At 35.6% G+C, this 18768-nt stretch overlaps 2 protein-coding genes across 3 annotated transcripts; both read right to left on the bottom strand.

Moving 5' to 3' along the window:
* Positions 1-552: 552 nt before the first annotated feature.
* Positions 553-9604, bottom strand: LOC132143375 (serine/threonine-protein kinase 16-like). Of its 2 annotated transcripts, none has more exons than XM_059553536.1 (8): positions 9506-9604; positions 8242-8374; positions 6124-6343; positions 5882-6015; positions 5062-5182; positions 4881-4976; positions 4570-4691; positions 553-1302 (listed from the first exon to the last, which is right to left on the bottom strand). In XM_059553536.1, the coding sequence occupies exons 2-8, from the start codon at positions 8325-8327 to the stop codon at positions 1161-1163; spliced, it is 921 nt and encodes a 306-aa protein (XP_059409519.1). In that variant the 5' UTR covers positions 8328-8374; positions 9506-9604; the 3' UTR covers positions 553-1160. The 2 variants fall into 2 exon arrangements, with proteins under 2 accessions (XP_059409519.1, XP_059409518.1); XM_059553535.1 differs by lacking the exon at positions 9506-9604 and adding an exon at positions 9324-9478.
* Positions 9605-10371: 767 nt separating this feature from the next.
* Positions 10372-17505, bottom strand: tuba8l2 (tubulin, alpha 8 like 2). Its single transcript, XM_059553533.1, has 4 exons — positions 17374-17505; positions 12782-13004; positions 11487-11635; positions 10372-11404 (listed from the first exon to the last, which is right to left on the bottom strand). Exons 1-4 carry the CDS (start codon positions 17374-17376, stop codon positions 10430-10432), a joined length of 1350 nt encoding a protein of 449 aa, XP_059409516.1. The 5' UTR covers positions 17377-17505; the 3' UTR covers positions 10372-10429.
* Positions 17506-18768: the final 1263 nt, after the last annotated feature.

Here is an 18768-nt window from a genome sequence, read left to right as displayed (position 1 = left end):
CTCTCTCTATATATATAATCAGAAAATTACTGCTGTTAAAAAAATAAAACAAACAGAGCAGAAACACATTTAGGTCCTTATTCACAGATACAATTCCAACTGCAATATATGTATGGAATGCTTCAGATAATTTAGTCCTGAAATATTAAAGAGCATGTAATGCAAATATCTCTTAAAAACATGCCTGGGTCATATGAACAAAATGCCACAGCAAACATGATTCATTTGATTTATTTTAATGCAAAATTTATTTATTTTGCAAATATTTGTGATAAAATATGACCCAGACATTATTTTGAGATTCATCCTCACTAGCCGAGGCTTATCATACAGACATAATAAACAAATAACCAAATGCAGAAATTATTTCGCTGCATGTGGATTTCTTTCTCAATAATAAAAAAAAATAATAATTATATATATATATATATGCGTGTTGTTTCTTTAAATACTGTAAGCGATTAAAGAAACTTATATTAAATGAAACAAATGTGCACCTGTTAAAATACGAAAAGTGGGCACATCCTTTTTGCAAAGTAATGTGAACTAGCATTAACAAGTTGAAAATTTTTTATACAAATTAAGTTCAATGGTAGTATCACAGCTTTCTGTCTTTGCAACACAAAGTCCCACAAAAGCCTCAGATGTCTTGCTTTATCAGCAGAAATGTTGTTTAAATAACCTAACTAATGGCATTTTGAAACAGCTACAATTCCAGTGAAAACCCACATAAACATATATTGGGTTTGGTTCCTTAAAATGCACAAGCTAATAAATCTGCAAAAAGACACATAAGCCAAAGAGCAATTTGATGATACATAACCAGTGCCTGTGATAACGCAGCCATTACTGCAAATATAGCTATTGCCCTCTATTGTGTGGTTTGTGTGCCATAACAGTGAATCCCAGACAATCAGAAACGTGCCCTGTTCATATTTTACTCCAAAATCATCAAATAATTTTGTTGCGCAATATGGATTTTGGAGTGAAATAGGAGACATTGTTGCGAAGGCTAGTGTGATCGCGTGTAATCGCTGAGGTAAGACTGAGCAAATGTTTGCAAGTGAGTTCAGTGGGTTGTTTTTGTCCGAAAGAGAGCGTGCATAGTCCAAAATGTCCAGAGTCCACTGAAAAGCAGACATGAAATCTCAGTGGAAGCGTCATACTCTGTTGGTATCTACGTCTGTACCGTCTGAGTCCCGAAGGTTCTGGACCTGCTCAAGAACCCAGCTGATTCTGGGCCTTTCCTGAGGATTGGTCACCATAGTGGAGCTAAGGAGGGTTTGAAGACCTTGAGAATAACTGTCAAAGATAAAAAAAATATGTTAAAGATAGGAGGTCTCTTTGGCAGGTAGCATTCTCCATTCATCAAGATGCTGGAATATATTTCCAGTAGAGAATGTTACAGCACTAATCCAAATCCTAGCCTCACATTCCATGACTAAAAGTGTTCATAAGCAGATTTCTGTTAAAAGTGACAAGGATTCATTTGGTCATGTAATCTAAACACGACAGCCCTCATAAAGCAACCCAATGAATGGCTTTTTTGGATGTGTAGAATACTTGTAATACAAATTTTTGTTCTAATTAGTTTAAAATATTTTTTTCAGCATTATTTAAAAAAAAAAAAAAAAAATATATATATATATATATATATATATATATATATATATATATATATATATATATATATATATATATATATATATATTAGTGTTGTCAAAAGACCCGGTACTTCGGTACCAAGTCGGTACTAAAAAAAATGAAAATGTGACGGTACCAGGTTTCTTTAAGTACCGGTGGTACAGAGTACACGGTCAACCTGGTTCTTGACGCATACAGTGCTATGATTTCCGCGAAGCAGAATACATAAAACAACATCACCAGAACTGTTCTGAGTCACTTCACAAGCATTTTACCGTTTCATTTGAGTAAGCCAGTGTCAATTTAAAGGTATTCATGGCAACCCGTCAAAATAAAAGTTAATTTTTACATAAAGGCATTGTGTTAGAAATATTACTATTATTTAGTAGAATGTATGTGATACTGCTACTACTGTTGAAAAAATAAATAAAACTTATTTTTTTAAAGAAATAAATCACACAATATTTCTTCCATGTTTTAATTTTAATAGCAAATCCCCTTTATTTATCCAAAAATAAAATGGGTTTAAATTTCATTAATTAAAAGACAAATTAAATTTGGGTGAAACTTGTTTACGGTTTTTCAAAATTACCAGTATATAAAGTGTTTTCTTTTTAATTAGCATTTTTTGTGTTTTGCTTTGGTACCGAAATTGGTACCGAGAACCGTGGATTTTCACTGGTATCGGTACCGAATACTGAAATTTTGGTACCGTGACAACACTAATACATATATATATACGGAAAAAATGTCTTAATTGTGGAATATATATATATATATATATATATATATATATATATATACAGTACAGACCAAAAGTTTGGACACACCTTCTCATTCAAAGAGTTTTCTTTATTTTCATGGCTATGAAAACTGTAGAGTCACACTGAAGGCATCAAAACTATGAATTAACACATGTGGAATTATATATGGAATTATATACATAACAAAAAAGTGTGAAACAACTGAAAATATGTCATATTCTAGGTTCTTCAAAGTAGCCACCTTTTGCTGTGATTACTGCTTTGCACACTCTTGGCATTCTCTTGCTGAGCTTCAAGAGGTAGTCACCTGAAATGGTCTTCACTTCACAGATGTGCCCTGTCAGGTTTAATAAGTGTGATTTCTTGCCTTATAAATGGGGTTAGGACCATCAGTTGTGTTGTGCAGAAGTCAGGTGGATACACAGCTGATAGTCCTACTGAATAGACTGTTAGAATTTGTATTATGGCAAGAAAAAAGCAGCTAAGTACAGGAAAACGAGTGACCATCATTACTTTAAGAAATGAAGGTCAGTCAGTCCGAAAAATTGGGAAAACTTTGAAAGTGTCCCCAAGTGCAGACACAAAAACCATCAAGCGCTACAAATAAACTGGCTCACATGCGGACCGCCCCAGGAAAGGAAGACCAAGAGGATAAGTTCATCCGAGTCACCAGCCTCAGAAATCACAGGTTAACAGCAGCTCAGATTAGAGACCAGGTCAGTGGCACACGGAGTTCTAGCAGCAGACTGTTAAGAGCTGTGTGAATCAGGCCTTCATGGTAGAATATCTGCTAGGAAACCACTGCTAAAGAAAGGCAACAAGCAGAAGAGACTTGTTTGGGCTAAAGAACACAAGGAATGGACATTAGACCATTGGAAATCTGTGCTTTGGTCTGATGAGTCCAACTTTGAGATCTTTGGTTCCAACCACCGTGTCTTTGTGCGACGCAGAAAAGGTGAACGGATGGACTCTACATGCCTGGTTCCCACCGTGAAGCATGGAGGAGGTGTGATGGTGTGAGTGTGCTTTGCTGGTGACACTGTTGGGGATTTATTCAAAATTGAAGGCATACTGAACCAGCATGGGTACCACAGCATCTTGCAGCGGCATGTTATTCCATCCGGTTTGCGTTTAGTTGGACCATCATTTATTTTTCAACAGGACAATGACCCCAAACACACCTCCAGGCTGTGTAAGGGCTATTTGACCAAGAAGGAGAGTGATGGGGTGCTGCGCCAGATGACCTGGCCTCCACAGTCACCGGACCTGAACCCAATCCAGATGGTTTAGGGGTGAGCTGGACTGCAGACAGAAGGCAAAAGGGCCAACAAGTGCTAAGCATCTCTCGGGGAACTCCTTCAAGACTGTTGGAAGACCATTTCAGTTGACTACCTCTTGAAGCTCATCAAGAGAATGCCAAGAGTGTGCAAAGCAGTAATCAAAGCAAAAGGTGGCTACTTTGAAGAACCTACAATATGACATATTTTCAGTTGTTTCACACTTTTTTGTTATGTATATAATTCCATATATAATTCCACATGTGTTAATTCATAGTTTTGATGCCTTCAGTGTGAATCTACAATTTTCATAGTCATGAAAATAAAGAAAACTCTTTGAATGAGAAGGTGTGTCCAAACTTTTGGTCTGTACTGTATATATATATATTCCACAATTAAGACATTTTTACAGTGGAAAAACTAGTTTAAAATATAAATATTTGTATATTACTTAAACTATGGTATTGTATTTTTAAAAATAATATTATTTTAACTGTACTATTCCACATTTAAGTTATAAAAAATGATGTGCATTTTATGAATTATTTTAATTTTCCCACATTAAAGATTTACATGAAATATTGTAATTTACATGCATAATAATATAGATAATATTATACTGTATTTAAAAGACATTTTAATACTATATATTTAAAATCTAATATTATTTAAAATACAGCATTTCACATGTAAGTTTGTGCTTTTTTTTATATAATAATATTGAAAATAAATAAATAATAATAATAAAATATATATATATTCCACATTTAATGGCATTCGATTGAAGATTATGACCATAAACATTGAGCTGGCATTGCAAAGTGCTACCTTTTCCACAGAGGCTGAATTTGACACAATAATGGCCCTGAAGACCTCGAGCTTACCTGCATGGCTGTGGAATGGAGACTGGATTCTGGACGGCGAGAGCCACACTGTCACCCTTCTGAAAAATCAAGTCATACGGTCCCTCCAGGATCATCATGCAGTACAGCACACAGCCTAGAGACTAGAGCAGACATAACAGACTGTCAGAGACATAACATTATGCTGATCTGAAGGACAAAGTTTGCTAACATTAGCTCTTAACTCGTCATGGGTGGGCGAAGAATTCTATAATGCAAGTTTTTTTGGGAAAGAACAGCTGAAAATGTCAAACTACTGGATCTGTAAAAACACACACAACAACAAAAATTACCCAAATATCTGTTCTCTCATCAATGATACAGTGACTCTCCACATTAAAGAGCTCTGGTGCTCTGTAGGAGATGGTGCACCTCTGAGCAGCCCAATCCTGAAAGAGAAAGTGTACAAACATGATTCATGTAATGCTTTGATTTGCTGCTGATAAATGCCACTGAAAGATTTTCTGATCTAACCTGGACCGTCATGGCCTCCCGTGACCCTCGAACTTCAATCTTGGCCTTGTTCATGGAGCCCAAGTCCATTAAAAAAGGACAATCGTTCTCATCTAGTAAAACGTTGGTAGGTTTCAAGTCCCTGTTTTCAGAAATACAGCTCACGTTAAAGTAATAATACTAACAGGAACTAACAAACTGATATCACAGAGCCTTTATAGAGTCTAAAACAGATTCATCCATAATCATTAAAATGTGATATAATATGCAAAACGCATAGTTCTAGCAATAAAACCTGATTAAATTATTAAATACTGCTTTCTCTATTGAAATACAGCTCATATAAAATAAAATCTAAACATTAGTTGAGAAATGTTGCCTTGGCTGAAATAGAACAAAATTTGAATCACTAAAACGACAATGCCAAAAGCACATAGTGTCATAAATAATTCCATAAATATATTTTATTTATTAATAAACTTTTATTAACTAAATGAAATCAACATTTGGGGTAAGCATCTTTTGTGTTTATAGCAGCTTTTGGCCTAGAGTTTTTCAGGTAGCTTGCAGGTGATGATTATTTTTATGAATGTACTACTTATTGAACACTGCACATTTTATCATAAATGTTGTTGCTGCTATTTTAGAAACTATTGTTAATTGTAAGTTCATGTTAACTAATGCAGTTGGCAAATGCAAAGTGTCACCAATTACATTAATTACTATTAAGCAACAGGTTCTTCTTCTTCCCAAAATTCACCTTCAATGCAGACCGAAGACAAAACTAATAACACTATTGACCAAATTTGGGTTTAAATTGAATTTTACTCTCAGTAGCTACCTGTGTGCATAGCCTTTTTCGTGAATAGCTCTGAGGCCTTCACAGATGCCATGCAGAATGTGTAGTATGCGGCTCTCAGGCATAGAGCTCCCCTTATCCCGCAGCTTCTCCAGAACAGCCCACAGACTTCCCTTCTGCACGGAAACAATTCAGTTAAATGACATAGTGCACATCTCGGACGTCACTGGACTCTTGGACTTGTTAGAGGTCTGGAACAGAAAAGCAGAACAGGGCCCGCTTACACTGATGTATGGGAGCAACAGCCAGGCCTCACACTTCCCGCCGCGCTCCATGAAGGTGTGTGAGGTCAGGCTGAGGATGTTGGGATGGTTGAAAAGGCGGTGCATCTCCACCTCGTTCTGAGCCTCCTTGCGGCCCTCGCGGTCATGGCAAAGGATCCGCTTCAGAGCGTAGAAGCGGCCGTCATGTGCACCTTCTAACAGATCCACATAGCTGAAACCTCTAGAAGCAGCAAAGTATGACGTTAAGATGAAAGACAATTATTTCTTATGCTTTATCTAATACATTTGACTTGAGAAAACTATTATGAAAACTGACACGCATAACTATCCATATTTCTTAATCTTTTTGTTTAATGAACCTGTCATTGTATATTGCAACAATTGATAGCTCTTCGACCAATTGTTTTGTTTCTTTTTTGCAAGTCTCTTAAGATAAAAGCATCTGCAAAAATGCTTGAGTGAAAATGCAAATGTAGTCCCGCATGGCCTTTCCTTCAAACAAGCCACTTCCCAAAACCTTTACTCTCTTTGTTCTTCTTTGGTAGAATTAGGCCTGTTGCAATAAACAATATACATCAATCATCTTTGGTGACGCAATATATCACCCATTATACTTACTTAAAACTTAATGTCACCATATTTAGTACATTAGTGTCTTTTGCATCTTCTTGTACATAACATGGCATAGTCATGAGGTGCTAGTTCAGATTTAAAACAATGCTTCTACAAAATATGGTCTTGTTTAGGGACCTGTGTCTTTTACATATGGACATCCGACTGCTAGGAGTGAGCAATGGTGTGCACCCTTAATTTACAGAGAAAAGAAGGGCAGGGACAAATCTGTAGATCTTTGTGCATTTTTCTTTTTTTTTCTACTTGTTACTTTGCACTTTTCGTTAGAAAATGTTTATTTACTATTTATTCTGTTTTTTTTTAAGGTATCTAGTATTTTGATACTTCATTTCCATGATCTAAATATTCTTAAAAAAAATAAAGTTTGTTGTCATTTGGAAGTGTGTAGGCCTTTATTTTGCTGTTACAATATGATTATATGTTCAGTGGCATGAAATGGTCTTTAAAATGACAATATTATCGCTTATCACAATTATTTCTGGGGCAATACATCACACAACAAAAAGTTGTTATCGTGACAGGCCTAGGTAGAATAATCTCCCATCATCCACCTGATGTGCTGAAACCATCAAAACCTCTAAGAAACAACCAAAGACACACTTCTTCTACAAATACTTCACTAATTCATATCTAGAACATATATCTGTTTACATACAAATCTTTCTTTCTTTTCTGCTTGTGAACTAATGTGAATGAATGTGAGAAACTGCACATGATGTTTCTTATTTGTAAGTAGCTATGGATAAAAGTGTAAGTTAAATATATCTAATACTAAATGGTAAAACAATATTCTAACATATTTTTCCATCGCTGGACTCACATAATTCCAGTAAGCTTTCAAATGTTAAAGGGTTAGTTCACCCAAAAATTAAAATTATGTCATGAATGACTCACCCTCATGTTGTTCCAAACCATTAAGACCTCCATTTATCTTCGGAACACAGTTTAAGATATTTTAGATTTAGTCCGAGAGCTCTCAGTCCCTCCATTGAAACTGTCTGTACGGTATACTGTCCATGTCCAGAAAGGTAAGAAAAACATCTTCAAAGTAGTCCATGTGACATCAGAGGGTCAGTAAGAATTTTTTGCATTCACGGCACTGTTGACGTACGAGGTTGCTGACGTGTTTTCTGGTGCGCCCAATAACAAAGATAACACGTCAGCAGCGTCACTGCAGCATCGTGAACTCGCTCACAACAGACCCAGAAGAGAAGACAATGCTGAATAAAGTCTTTTTTTTTTTTTTTTTGTTATTTTTGGACCAAGATGTATTTTCGATGCTTCAAAAAAATTCTAACTGACCCGCTGATGTCACATGGATAACTTTGAAGATGTTTTTCTCACCTTTCTGGACATGGACAGTATACCGCACACACAGGTCTTACGGGTTTGGAACAACATGAGGGTGAGTCATTCATGACATAATTTACATTTTTGGGTGAACTAACCCTTTAAGGACTGAATGGTCTAGCGGTCTAGTCTTACCCTTCATCTAGTTTCTGGATGAAGTAGTATCTCTTGTTGTCGAAGGTGAAGGCACTGCGCGAGCAGATACACAGAGCTTGACCCATCTTCTCTGAAGCATTGCTTTAGATCCACCATGGATGAAGGAGAGGCACTGTCAGATCAAGACTTGATTACTTACATAGAATTTATTCTATTCCTTGTTCATTTATTCGGTTTTTATTCCTTTACATATTCAGAATGGATTTAGTATTTTGCATTTTTGTTTTGGTCCACTGCAAATCAATGACATCCGCGTTGGTAACAATTTGTTTTAATTTCAGCATATTTTGGAATAAATATTGCATTCTTAATAAAGAACTCTATGACCTCATGGGAATGTTGAGAATTGAGAAATTGAGAAGTTTTCAATATCATATTATCTGTAACAGGGTTTAGCATATCCTCTTTCTTGATTTCTGTAAATTAGAAGTTAGTATAAAATTTTATTATCATTATTTTTTAAATAATAATTATACAATGTTAAAATGTACACATGATAAATGAACGTATGAATTTCTATAGTTCTATAGAAAGTGATTAACAAGTCCAACTATAAAAGATATTTAAGTGTCTCTCTCTCTCTCTCTCTCTCTCTCTTTTAACTACATAACCGGTACTTTAACTAAATTTTTCTTTAGCTACATAAGTAGAATGAATTATTATTTTATCATAGTATGTTATTGTGGAATATTGTATTATTCAACTGTATGTGGTCCTTAGGAAATCTTCAGTGTCACTCTGGTTATAAAAAAACAATATACTCTTTTTTTATTGTCTTGATTTATGTTAAGTGACATGAAAAAGACACTAAAGCATATCAATTAAATTATTATTATTAGAAATATTTATTAGCCAATTTAGACCAACAAGTCAACTCGACTAAACACTGTTGACATAAGCCACTATCGTTGTCCAGTTTTCCACTAAAATAAATTATTCACTGTGTAGAAGGGAGCATTCTGATTGGCTCCTTATATTTTACCTTTATGACGTGGGCTGTTGCGCTCGAAAATGTTACAGATTTAACTTGATAGAGTTGCTCGACGGTGAAACGGGTTTACCGTGAATTCGTGTCCGCAGTAAACGTGACGTCTTCGAGAACAGCTGGTTTGTTACACAGCATTGAATTCACCGAGCGAGACCCGTTACATTCAGATTTAGAGTATGTTCTTTGTTCATTGTTTGTTGTTGTAATCGAGCCATTTAATATGGGTCTAAGAGAAGGATTAAAGTCTTGGTTTACCCTATGAGACGCTCTCCCTGTCCTCCGCTGATTTCTCCGGTTTCTTCCGTGTACAAAGAAAACGTCACCGTGACGCATACTTACGACTGACGATTTAACCCTTACAATGCCGGCACATCCCCGGATTAGAAAAAAAAAACTGCTTATTGCTTATAATTGCGTTATTGCAATAAATCTAAGTAAAAAATAAATAAATAAATAAATAAATAATCTTTATTGTGGTCTATAATTTATTATACTGTCATTTACAGTTTAGTTTCATAAATATAATTGTTAATATTATTAAATAATTACAATGTTATATTTTAATATTATGTAATTAATTTAAAATTATGTAATTATTTGTAATGCACACATGAAAACACATGTGAGTATGAATTTATGTAGGAGGACTATAAAAATGTCTAACGTGATTAGGTATAAAACATTTGTGTAAATGTTTCTCATTTAATTTATTGTTGTTTATATTCTCATATTAAGGCTTTTCTAGTAGAAAAAAAACGTTTGCATGGTTTACAGTTCAAAATAGTATACACACTATTTTAATTTGACAATTATGAAATAAATTAAAATAGTATTGTTAATATTAGCATATAAACAAATTATTAATAATTCATTTATAGATTTTTAATATTATATAATTGTTTATAATGTAATTTCTAGGCCTAAATATTAACATGATAATTACTAATAATTACTAATATTAAATATACATATCTCCATTATTAATATGATTAATAATAATAATAATAATGTCTTCATAACCAGGGTTTTTAAACAAAGGGTCTTTGGACAGATATATTTTAGAAAATGCCTATATGTGACAAAGTCACCAAATTCTGAAAAGAGCCACAACAACAACACAGTTAAAACCTTTCTTTTATTTGGCTTTTATTTTGTAAAAAAAACAACAACACTTTCCCTTTAGAACTCTTCCCCTTCCTCGTCTTCTTCAAATGAATCGATGCCCACTTCTTCATAATCCTTCTCCAGAGCTGCCATGTCTTCTCTGGCCTCAGAGAACTCTCCCTCTTCCATGCCTTCACCCACATACCAGTGCACGAAGGCTCTCTTGGCATACATCAGGTCAAACTTGTGGTCGAGACGAGCCCAGGCCTCGGCGATGGCGGTGGTGTTGCTGAGCATGCACACGGCTCGCTGCACCTTGGCCAAGTCTCCTCCAGGAACCACCGTTGGGGGCTGATAGTTGATGCCCACCTTGAAGCCAGTGGGACACCAATCCACAAACTGGATGCTTCTCTTGGTCTTGATGGCTGCGATGGCGACGTTGACGTCTTTTGGCACCACGTCACCCCTGTACAGCAAACAGCAGGCCATGTACTTTCCATGCCGAGGATCGCACTTCACCATCTGGTTGCTGGGCTCGAAACAGGAGTTGGTGATCTCAGCCACCGAGAGCTGCTCGTGGTAAGCCTTCTCAGCGGAGATGACTGGAGCGTAGGTGGCCAGGGGGAAGTGGATACGAGGGTAGGGCACCAAGTTGGTCTGGAACTCTGTTAGGTCGACGTTCAAGGCACCGTCGAAGCGCAGAGAGGCGGTGATGGAGGAAACGATCTGGCTGATGAGCCGGTTGAGGTTGGTGTAGGACGGACGCTCGATATCCAGGTTCCTCCTGCAGATGTCGTAGATGGCCTCGTTGTCCACCATGAAGGCACAGTCGGAGTGCTCCAGGGTGGTGTGAGTGGTCAGGATGGAGTTGTACGGCTCCACCACAGCCGTAGACACCTGTGGAGCTGGATAAATGGCAAACTCCAGCTTGGACTTCTTTCCGAAGTCAACAGAGAGACGCTCCATCAGAAGGGAGGTGAAGCCTGAGCCCGTGCCTCCACCAAAACTGTGGAAGACCAGGAAACCTTGCAGCCCTGTGCACTGGTCAGCCTGTGTGGGAGAAGGGAGAACATGTGCGTTTCAGATTCTGTTATTTTGAGCTCTTTTGCTAAGTAAATGTTAGACTAATTACCAGTTTGCGTATGCGGTCCAGTACGGAGTCAATGATCTCCTTGCCAATGGTGTAGTGCCCACGGGCGTAGTTATTCGCTGCATCCTCTTTACCTGAGATGAGCTGCTCGGGATGAAACAGCTGGCGATAGGTGCCTGTGCGGACCTCGTCTGAAAGAATAACAGGATAACACAACATAAAACCAAATACTGACTGGTGAGGTCACTGTTAACTAAAAATAAATTAAAAATAAACCATTGAAAACCATTAGTAATTTAAATAAAGCTGGAAACTAGAATGAAAATATCAGATGATAAATGAAAAAAATGTGAAATGTTTCCTTGGCAGCCAATTGAAATGAAAATAAAGATAAATAGAAATATTAAAAAACTTTGATAGACATAACTAAAATTTAAACTAACATTAAAATGAAAATGAAAAATCTAATGCAAAATAAAAATACTATAACCACATACTAAAATAAGACTGATCCTGACCTCTGTCCCACAGATTATTAACAAATGTTGCGTTATAATAAATAAGAGTATGAAAATAATTTATTATTAAAAATCTTAATTTCAAACAACTTACATTTAAATTATTTTTATACAAATTACAAAAGTATACATATACCGTATACAATATCACTGACTGTTGTGAGAATAAATAAACTATATCAGTTTCCAAAATTATTAAAACTTAAGCTAAAATAAAATGAATTAAAATAAAAGCTAAATCAAAATATTAATTAACACTGATCTGACCCCTAAAAAATGAGTAACATTTAATTCTCAGTAATTTAAAAACAGATTTTGTCAAAGTAATGTGATTCATACTTATACTACTAATAATAAACAGTTGTATTTAATTTAACAATTAAAATAATAAGTATTATAATAAAATAATAATAGTAATAATTAATTAATCATGTAAAATAATTTAAAACAGTTTACAGATTATCATTATATTACAAATTATCTGACTTAAATTTAACCTTGCTATGTGTACTATGACTAGTGTAGTTGGGGCTTGTCAAAGGTGTTTTGTTACCATTTTGTTGGTTTAATTGCTTCGAATTGTCTTTTTTTATTTGGATAAAAACAACTACTAAATGATTACATGCTAATTATATGATGAAGAATAAACTGTTGACACATTGTCCATCCTGTTTAGTAAATGTTGTGAGAGCATTATTACAGTGTGCCATCCCTTTTTGATTATAATTGCAATGTGCCAGCATATATGGCTACAATGATTTTACTCATTTACGTTCATTTACGTGACAAATACAAATCAAACACCATTACGATATTTACCAATGACTGTTGGCTCAAGGTCTACAAAGATGGCACGGGGTACATATTTGCCAGCTCCGGTCTCACTGAAGAAGGTGGTGAAGGAGTCATCATGGCCACCCACTGGTTTGTGGCTGGGCATCTGGCCGTCAGGCTGGATACCGTGTTCCAGACAGTACAGCTCCCAGCAGGTGTTCCCCATCTGGACACCAGCCTGGCCAACGTGGACAGAGATACACTCACGCTGTGGAGAGGAAGTAGATTATTAGCAACTGAGCTGCATGGCATTGCATAAGATATTAGGTGACAGTAATTTCCAGTTTTCCTTCTACAACTACCCAGCTAACAAAAAAACATTCTAAGAATGTTCACTTATGAAAACGTTATTTCAGAATATCCTCTGAATATTCAAAATGTACACATTGTATTTTTTTTTATTTTTGTGGGAATGTTAACAGAACATCCTATTTTATCATTTTGCAGACATTATGGAATGTTAATTTTGATCATTCTGAAACATACAGCAACATGTAAAAAATGTTAGACAAACATCTTACTAAAACATATAAATGTTCTAATGATATATAAATAATGATTTTGTGCTAACATTTTGCGAACAATATTAAATTCTAACATGCTATTGAGAGTAGTACTAGAAGAACATGTATTCATAACTTCAACAGAACTTTGCCAGAATAATATACTTAACATTCCGTTACCTTTATAGAACATTGAATTCAATATAAAATTAAAATCAACTCTATATTTACTTTCTTAATATACACATGACATTTCCTCTCTTTTCTTTTCTGTATCTAAAGATGCAAAAATGTAAAAACAAACAAGTAACTAATTGTTTAAAATAATAATATCAACAGCAGGATTTTAACGGCATATAACAATATAACAAATTCAAAATAAGTCGCTGCTTTTCAAGCTTTCGTTTTGCCCACCAGGGGGCAGAAGCAAAAAAAAAAGTTCTTTAGTCAGCGGTTGGTCCATTACAGGACGTCAGTCACGGATGACTGCAGCTGACAGGACAGAGAAAAGGTGTTGGCTGAATCACTCAAAGCCCTGAAACATGTTTGTCGTTTTGTTATTATCTAGATGACAACCCTGAGATAACAGAGTTGGAGCCAGGCTAGAATTCAGCATGTTAAACACCTCTGTTTGTTTGGAAAGGGAGTTGCCTGAAAGACTTGTCCTGGGAAGCGTTTATGATGTGACAGTTGCCACATATGGCAGACAGACCTACTAACCATCATAGCCATTTCACACATAAACAAGAAACCTTCCACAAACACTATTTTCCTTGCTCTTCACACACTCCCCTGCAAGTCTGAAGAAGCATAAAAGGCTTGAGGTGTGGACAACAGCCCCGACAGGTTTATATCAGAGGAGAGACCGAGGTACACCCTAATGTGGAATTTATAGTATGTGTACTATAAGGGTATGGGTTGAAAGAGTGTAAAAATAAATGGAGGGAAAAGACAAATAAGGGAGATGAGAAGATCAAATGGAACATTTGTCTTATAAACGTAATACATGTGTATATAAACAACTATTCAAAATTTACAGCATTTAAAAAAAAAACAATAAAAAAAAACATTTAGATTAAGCAAGGATGGATTAAACTAAACAAAAGTGAGTACAAAAGCCTCCAAATTCTTTCCACAAAAATATGATGCACAATTGTTTTTGACACTGATAATAATAAGAAATGTTTCTTGAGCACCAAATCAGCATCATATTAGAATGATTTCTAAAGGATTATGTGACACTGAAGTCTGGAAATGTACTTTTGCAAAATGAAAAATACATTTCCAACCATTCTCCAAAAACATATAATGTACAGTCAAGAAGTAAAAAAAAAAAAAAAAAAATGATCAGGACCCTGATGCAAAGTGATTATTTAGCCATAAGACACATCATATAATAAATAAATGGGTTAACGGATTTCAGTTAAAATGATTTTATCATGCAAGAAGAAATACAAGAAGCACTGGCTGTCATTCAAAAGATTTGATGACAGAATATTGTGATTGGCCAATAAGAATAAAGTAGTAGATTTCCAGAATCAGATATTCCATGACATATTCTATATACAGTATGTGAAGGTATGATTCTGTATCTCTACTCATGGGTTTGATTCTCAGGACATAGACTGATAAAATGCAAATGACGTTGGATAAAAGTATCTGCCAAATGCAAAAATGTACTGCCATTATGCCGTTATATTCAAAGCATTGAAGACACCAATGCAAAAGATGAGTCGTGGGCGGTTTCAATAAAAGTGCTCTGTAATGATACATCCTCTAAATCTGTGTCTGAACTCCAGAGAGGTGGCCTACATCAGCCTGAGAAGAAATATCCAGACTCAGCTTCTCCTCTGTGGGCATGACTCTTCTCTGAATTCATTCTCCTGGGATTGGGCCCTATTTTTACTCTCCGTCCCTCTCTGTCTATTAGTGAGTCAGTGGGGAGGGGGATGGTGCATTACACAGGCACATGGGACTGCCTAGTTTGGGCATGGCAGCCAGGTTAGAAGTTATTTATGGGTTGTTAAGTCATGTTTCCCCACTAGCTCTTCTTCCCTCACCAAACCTTTCAACACCAACCCATGAGCCCTTTTTGCTCATCTTTTGACCCCACAATGAGTTGATATCTTGTCCTCCAGATTTTTTGTGTGCGTTTTATTTAGTTTTTTACTTTGCAGATCCTGCTGTCTCAAAAATTTCGTATTCTCTCAATTTATATACTGAAAGTTAAATGTATGGCCACAGACAACCGCATTAGGACTTAAATATGCCATAAATGTGTTTGGGAAACCTGTTTGGAGACAATAATTATTTTTGCAATTCCATAGTGGCACAGAATTACACATTAAACAGTATTTGCAATCCATTTTACTCTTACAATGCAACATATTTTGATAGCGTAAACATTGAAAATGGGATTTTTATTTTTTTGGGAACTGTTTGGATTGATCAGAACAGAGACAGATTTGAATAGGAGTTTACTAAAACAACGCCCAAATAGCTGCTTGCCTATTTGTTAACATAATAACCAACGTGCCCAAGGTATTGTCAGTGAAAAAAAAAGAAAATTATTTTAAAAGGGTGGAGCAAGCTATTACATTTTGGTGAATGATTACAAATAATAATTATTTCTGTAGAATTATAACAACAAAACTGACCCTGTATAGTTTTAGCATTTAGCCTACATTCATAACACATTTTGACAATTTATGTTGACTTAAAAAGGAAATAATGATCTTAAAATGCACAAATTCACTAATCTACATAAGTGATTTTGAACTTTTTTTCCCACATTTAAAACTTGTTCTTGTTTAATGATTTAAAAAAAAGCTAATAAGTGACTCATGGTTACAAAGTGTAAGGGGAGATATAGACATAGACTAAAGTTTGTTAATTGTTAACTTTACTGTGGCATTACCTCATGAAGAAGAAAAAAGAAATGCTTTTCATTCATCCAGCTTGTAAAATATTAAGGCTGATGACAATCAATAACGTCTCTTATGAAATGTTTCTAAAGGTCGTGGTGGCAGCCACAGCACCCAAAAGACAAACACAAAGGCCTCAGGGGTGTGATTTGGGACCTTTAGAATGCGAGAACCATTTGTCCTTGGAATTTAGCACAAACAAACTCCTACACATGTGGTTTTAATTTATTTTCCACGCAAAAACACTCTGTTTTAGTTGTATACTGGGGGGTGAGTTGGCAAAGAATCCATTTCAGCATAGCAGGTTGGTTTTAAATGAGCCTTGGCATTCAACTTTTCACACGTTTAATCAAACCTTGAGATTCTAGAAGATTCACAAACTATTGACTATAGGCCTAGATTTAACCCAGCCTACCGAGTGATGTCATCTTAATATCAAAAACAACATTTCTAGCTCATTATTGCTCAATTTTACTCTTTGAGTAAGATGCACTTTTCTCGTATTATTATTTCACTTATTTTCAACCAGTGTGGACAGCTTAGTGACTTTATCTGGATCGTGGGACACACACAGACATGCTGAAAGCCACATCAGCACTCAGTAAAATCACAAACACAACCATAACCACACTACTTAAGACTTAAAGCTCTCAGTAGTTTCCATACTGTAAATATGAACTGGTGGTAAAGTATAGTCACACAGCTAGCTATAAAAATAAAATGGCATATAAAAGTCAAATGAAACATTAAGCATCAATTTCAGTAGCCAATTTTAAAGAGACAGACTACATTCAGTTATATGAAGAGACTGAGGCTAGTAAGATTTTCAGACAAAAGTCAAGTTGCTTATTTCTTCTAGAAGTAGTTTTATACTGTGTGTTGTATAAACATTTGAACATAATTATTTCAAAGGTTACACACATTATTTTGCTGCAACTGTACTATGAGTCATCAAGAGTAATTATTTTCCATTCCCAGTTATCTTTGCTAATATGTTATTAAAGTTCATTACACTCAATGAAGTAGATCAAACACATGCATATATTCTTAACTCTGTGTGACCCAATATGTGCATGATGTAATATGTTTACTTACAGGCAAAGAAACATTCACAGTAGAATTAACTATTAACAAATAATATTCTACTCACCATTTTGCTTTAGAATTTAGATTTTTGCCGGGAAAGTAGTTTGAAGATTACTTGGCCTCTCACTGCGTACCTGCAATGGGGTATGAGTGAGACAGTCTCACCGTCTCTCTGACAGGAGTTTGATTTTATACACACAGCAGCACAGAGGAGGGGCAACCTGACACTCCTGCAAATCTCCCTGTGCTTATGTAGGCCAATATATTTAGACACAAAATAAAGCAAGACCATGCAAAACAACACTTCATAGAAATGTTCAGGAAAAATAATTTAGGTCAATATATATTATTTCTAATACTCTTTATTACTTTATTGTCTAAAATATTTTGCCAGATAGTTATTATATTATGCATTATAACTGAACAACATTAAATTACATTATTATTGTTATTATTATTATTATTATTTTAAATATATATAACTTTAAACAATATATATTCTATTTTAGAATCACTTTCAGGGTACTCTGTATTTTTATTTGGTTCATGTGGTATAGTTTACTTCACACATTGTATATTCTATATATTTCATTGCACATAGCATGTATTTCATATACTATTTTATTTATTTAGTTTTATATCATTGTCTATTGTAATGGTTAGATTCGGACTCGTAATTCAAAGGTTGTGAGTTCGAGTCCCGGGCCAGCAGGAATTGTGGGTGGGGGGAGTGAATGTACAGTGCTCTCTCCACCTTCAATACCACGACTGAGATGCCCTTGAGCAAGGCACCGAACCCCCAACTTCCCCCGGGCGCCGCAGCATAAATGGCTCTCCACTGCTCCGGGTGTGTGTTCACGGTGTGTGTGCACTTTGGATGGGTTAAATGCAGAGCATGAATTCCAAGTATAGGTCACTATACTTGGCTGTATGTAGTGTCACTTTCACTTTTTGTCTTCACCTTTACCCCAGTATCTGGGATTTATACACTTCAAAGCATTCTTTTTCTTCTACACACACACACACACACACACACACACACGCGTGTGTGTGTGTGTGTGTGTGTGTGTGTGTGTGTGTGTAGAAGAAAAAGAATGTGTGTGTGTGTGTGTGTGTGTGATTAGTATTAGTGTTTTTATTTTATTGGAAACAGACTAGTGGAAATGGTAGTCAATGAGGTATTGTTCGTTTATTAGACTGCTGGATCCGTCACAGCTTTATTGCATGACAACAGGCAGTCATGTTTATGGTCCTGCATAAGGTGGCCCTCTAGTGCCTGTGAAAGAAATCACATCAACAGAGTGCTAAAAGCCATGAGCTGAGCTGTTTCGTGTTCCTTCTTTGAAAACACACACACTCACACGTTTGTTTTTGTGAAAAGTGGGGACAGTGGGTTTTTATACTGTAGAAACTGTATATTCTATCACTCTACACCAACCCTACCCCTTACCCTAACCCT

The sequence above is a fragment of the Carassius carassius genome, chromosome 7 (genome assembly GCF_963082965.1).
Source record: "Carassius carassius chromosome 7, fCarCar2.1, whole genome shotgun sequence".
In the NCBI taxonomy this organism is placed as follows: domain Eukaryota; kingdom Metazoa; phylum Chordata; class Actinopteri; order Cypriniformes; family Cyprinidae; genus Carassius; species Carassius carassius.
The sequence above is the reverse complement of the archived record's forward strand: the minus strand, read 5'-3'. Positions and strand labels throughout refer to the sequence as shown.

Excerpts from the sequence above, each read along its gene's own strand:
- LOC132143375 (XM_059553536.1), bottom strand. The coding sequence starts at position 8,327 with ATGGGTCAAGCTCTGTGTATCTGCTCGCGCAGTGCCTTCACCTTCGAC. Across the intron at positions 6,016-6,123 it reads TGTTGCTCCCATACATCAGT|AAGGGAAGTCTGTGGGCTGT; the intron begins GTAAGCGGGCCC and ends GTTTCCGTGCAG. Across the intron at positions 5,183-5,881 it reads GAAAAAGGCTATGCACACAG|GGACTTGAAACCTACCAACG; the intron begins GTAGCTACTGAG and ends TTCTGAAAACAG.
- tuba8l2 (XM_059553533.1), bottom strand. Across the intron at positions 11,636-12,781 it reads CCTTGAGCCAACAGTCATTG|ACGAGGTCCGCACAGGCACC; the intron begins GTAAATATCGTA and ends TTATTCTTTCAG. Across the intron at positions 11,405-11,486 it reads TGGACCGCATACGCAAACTG|GCTGACCAGTGCACAGGGCT; the intron begins GTAATTAGTCTA and ends TCTCCCACACAG.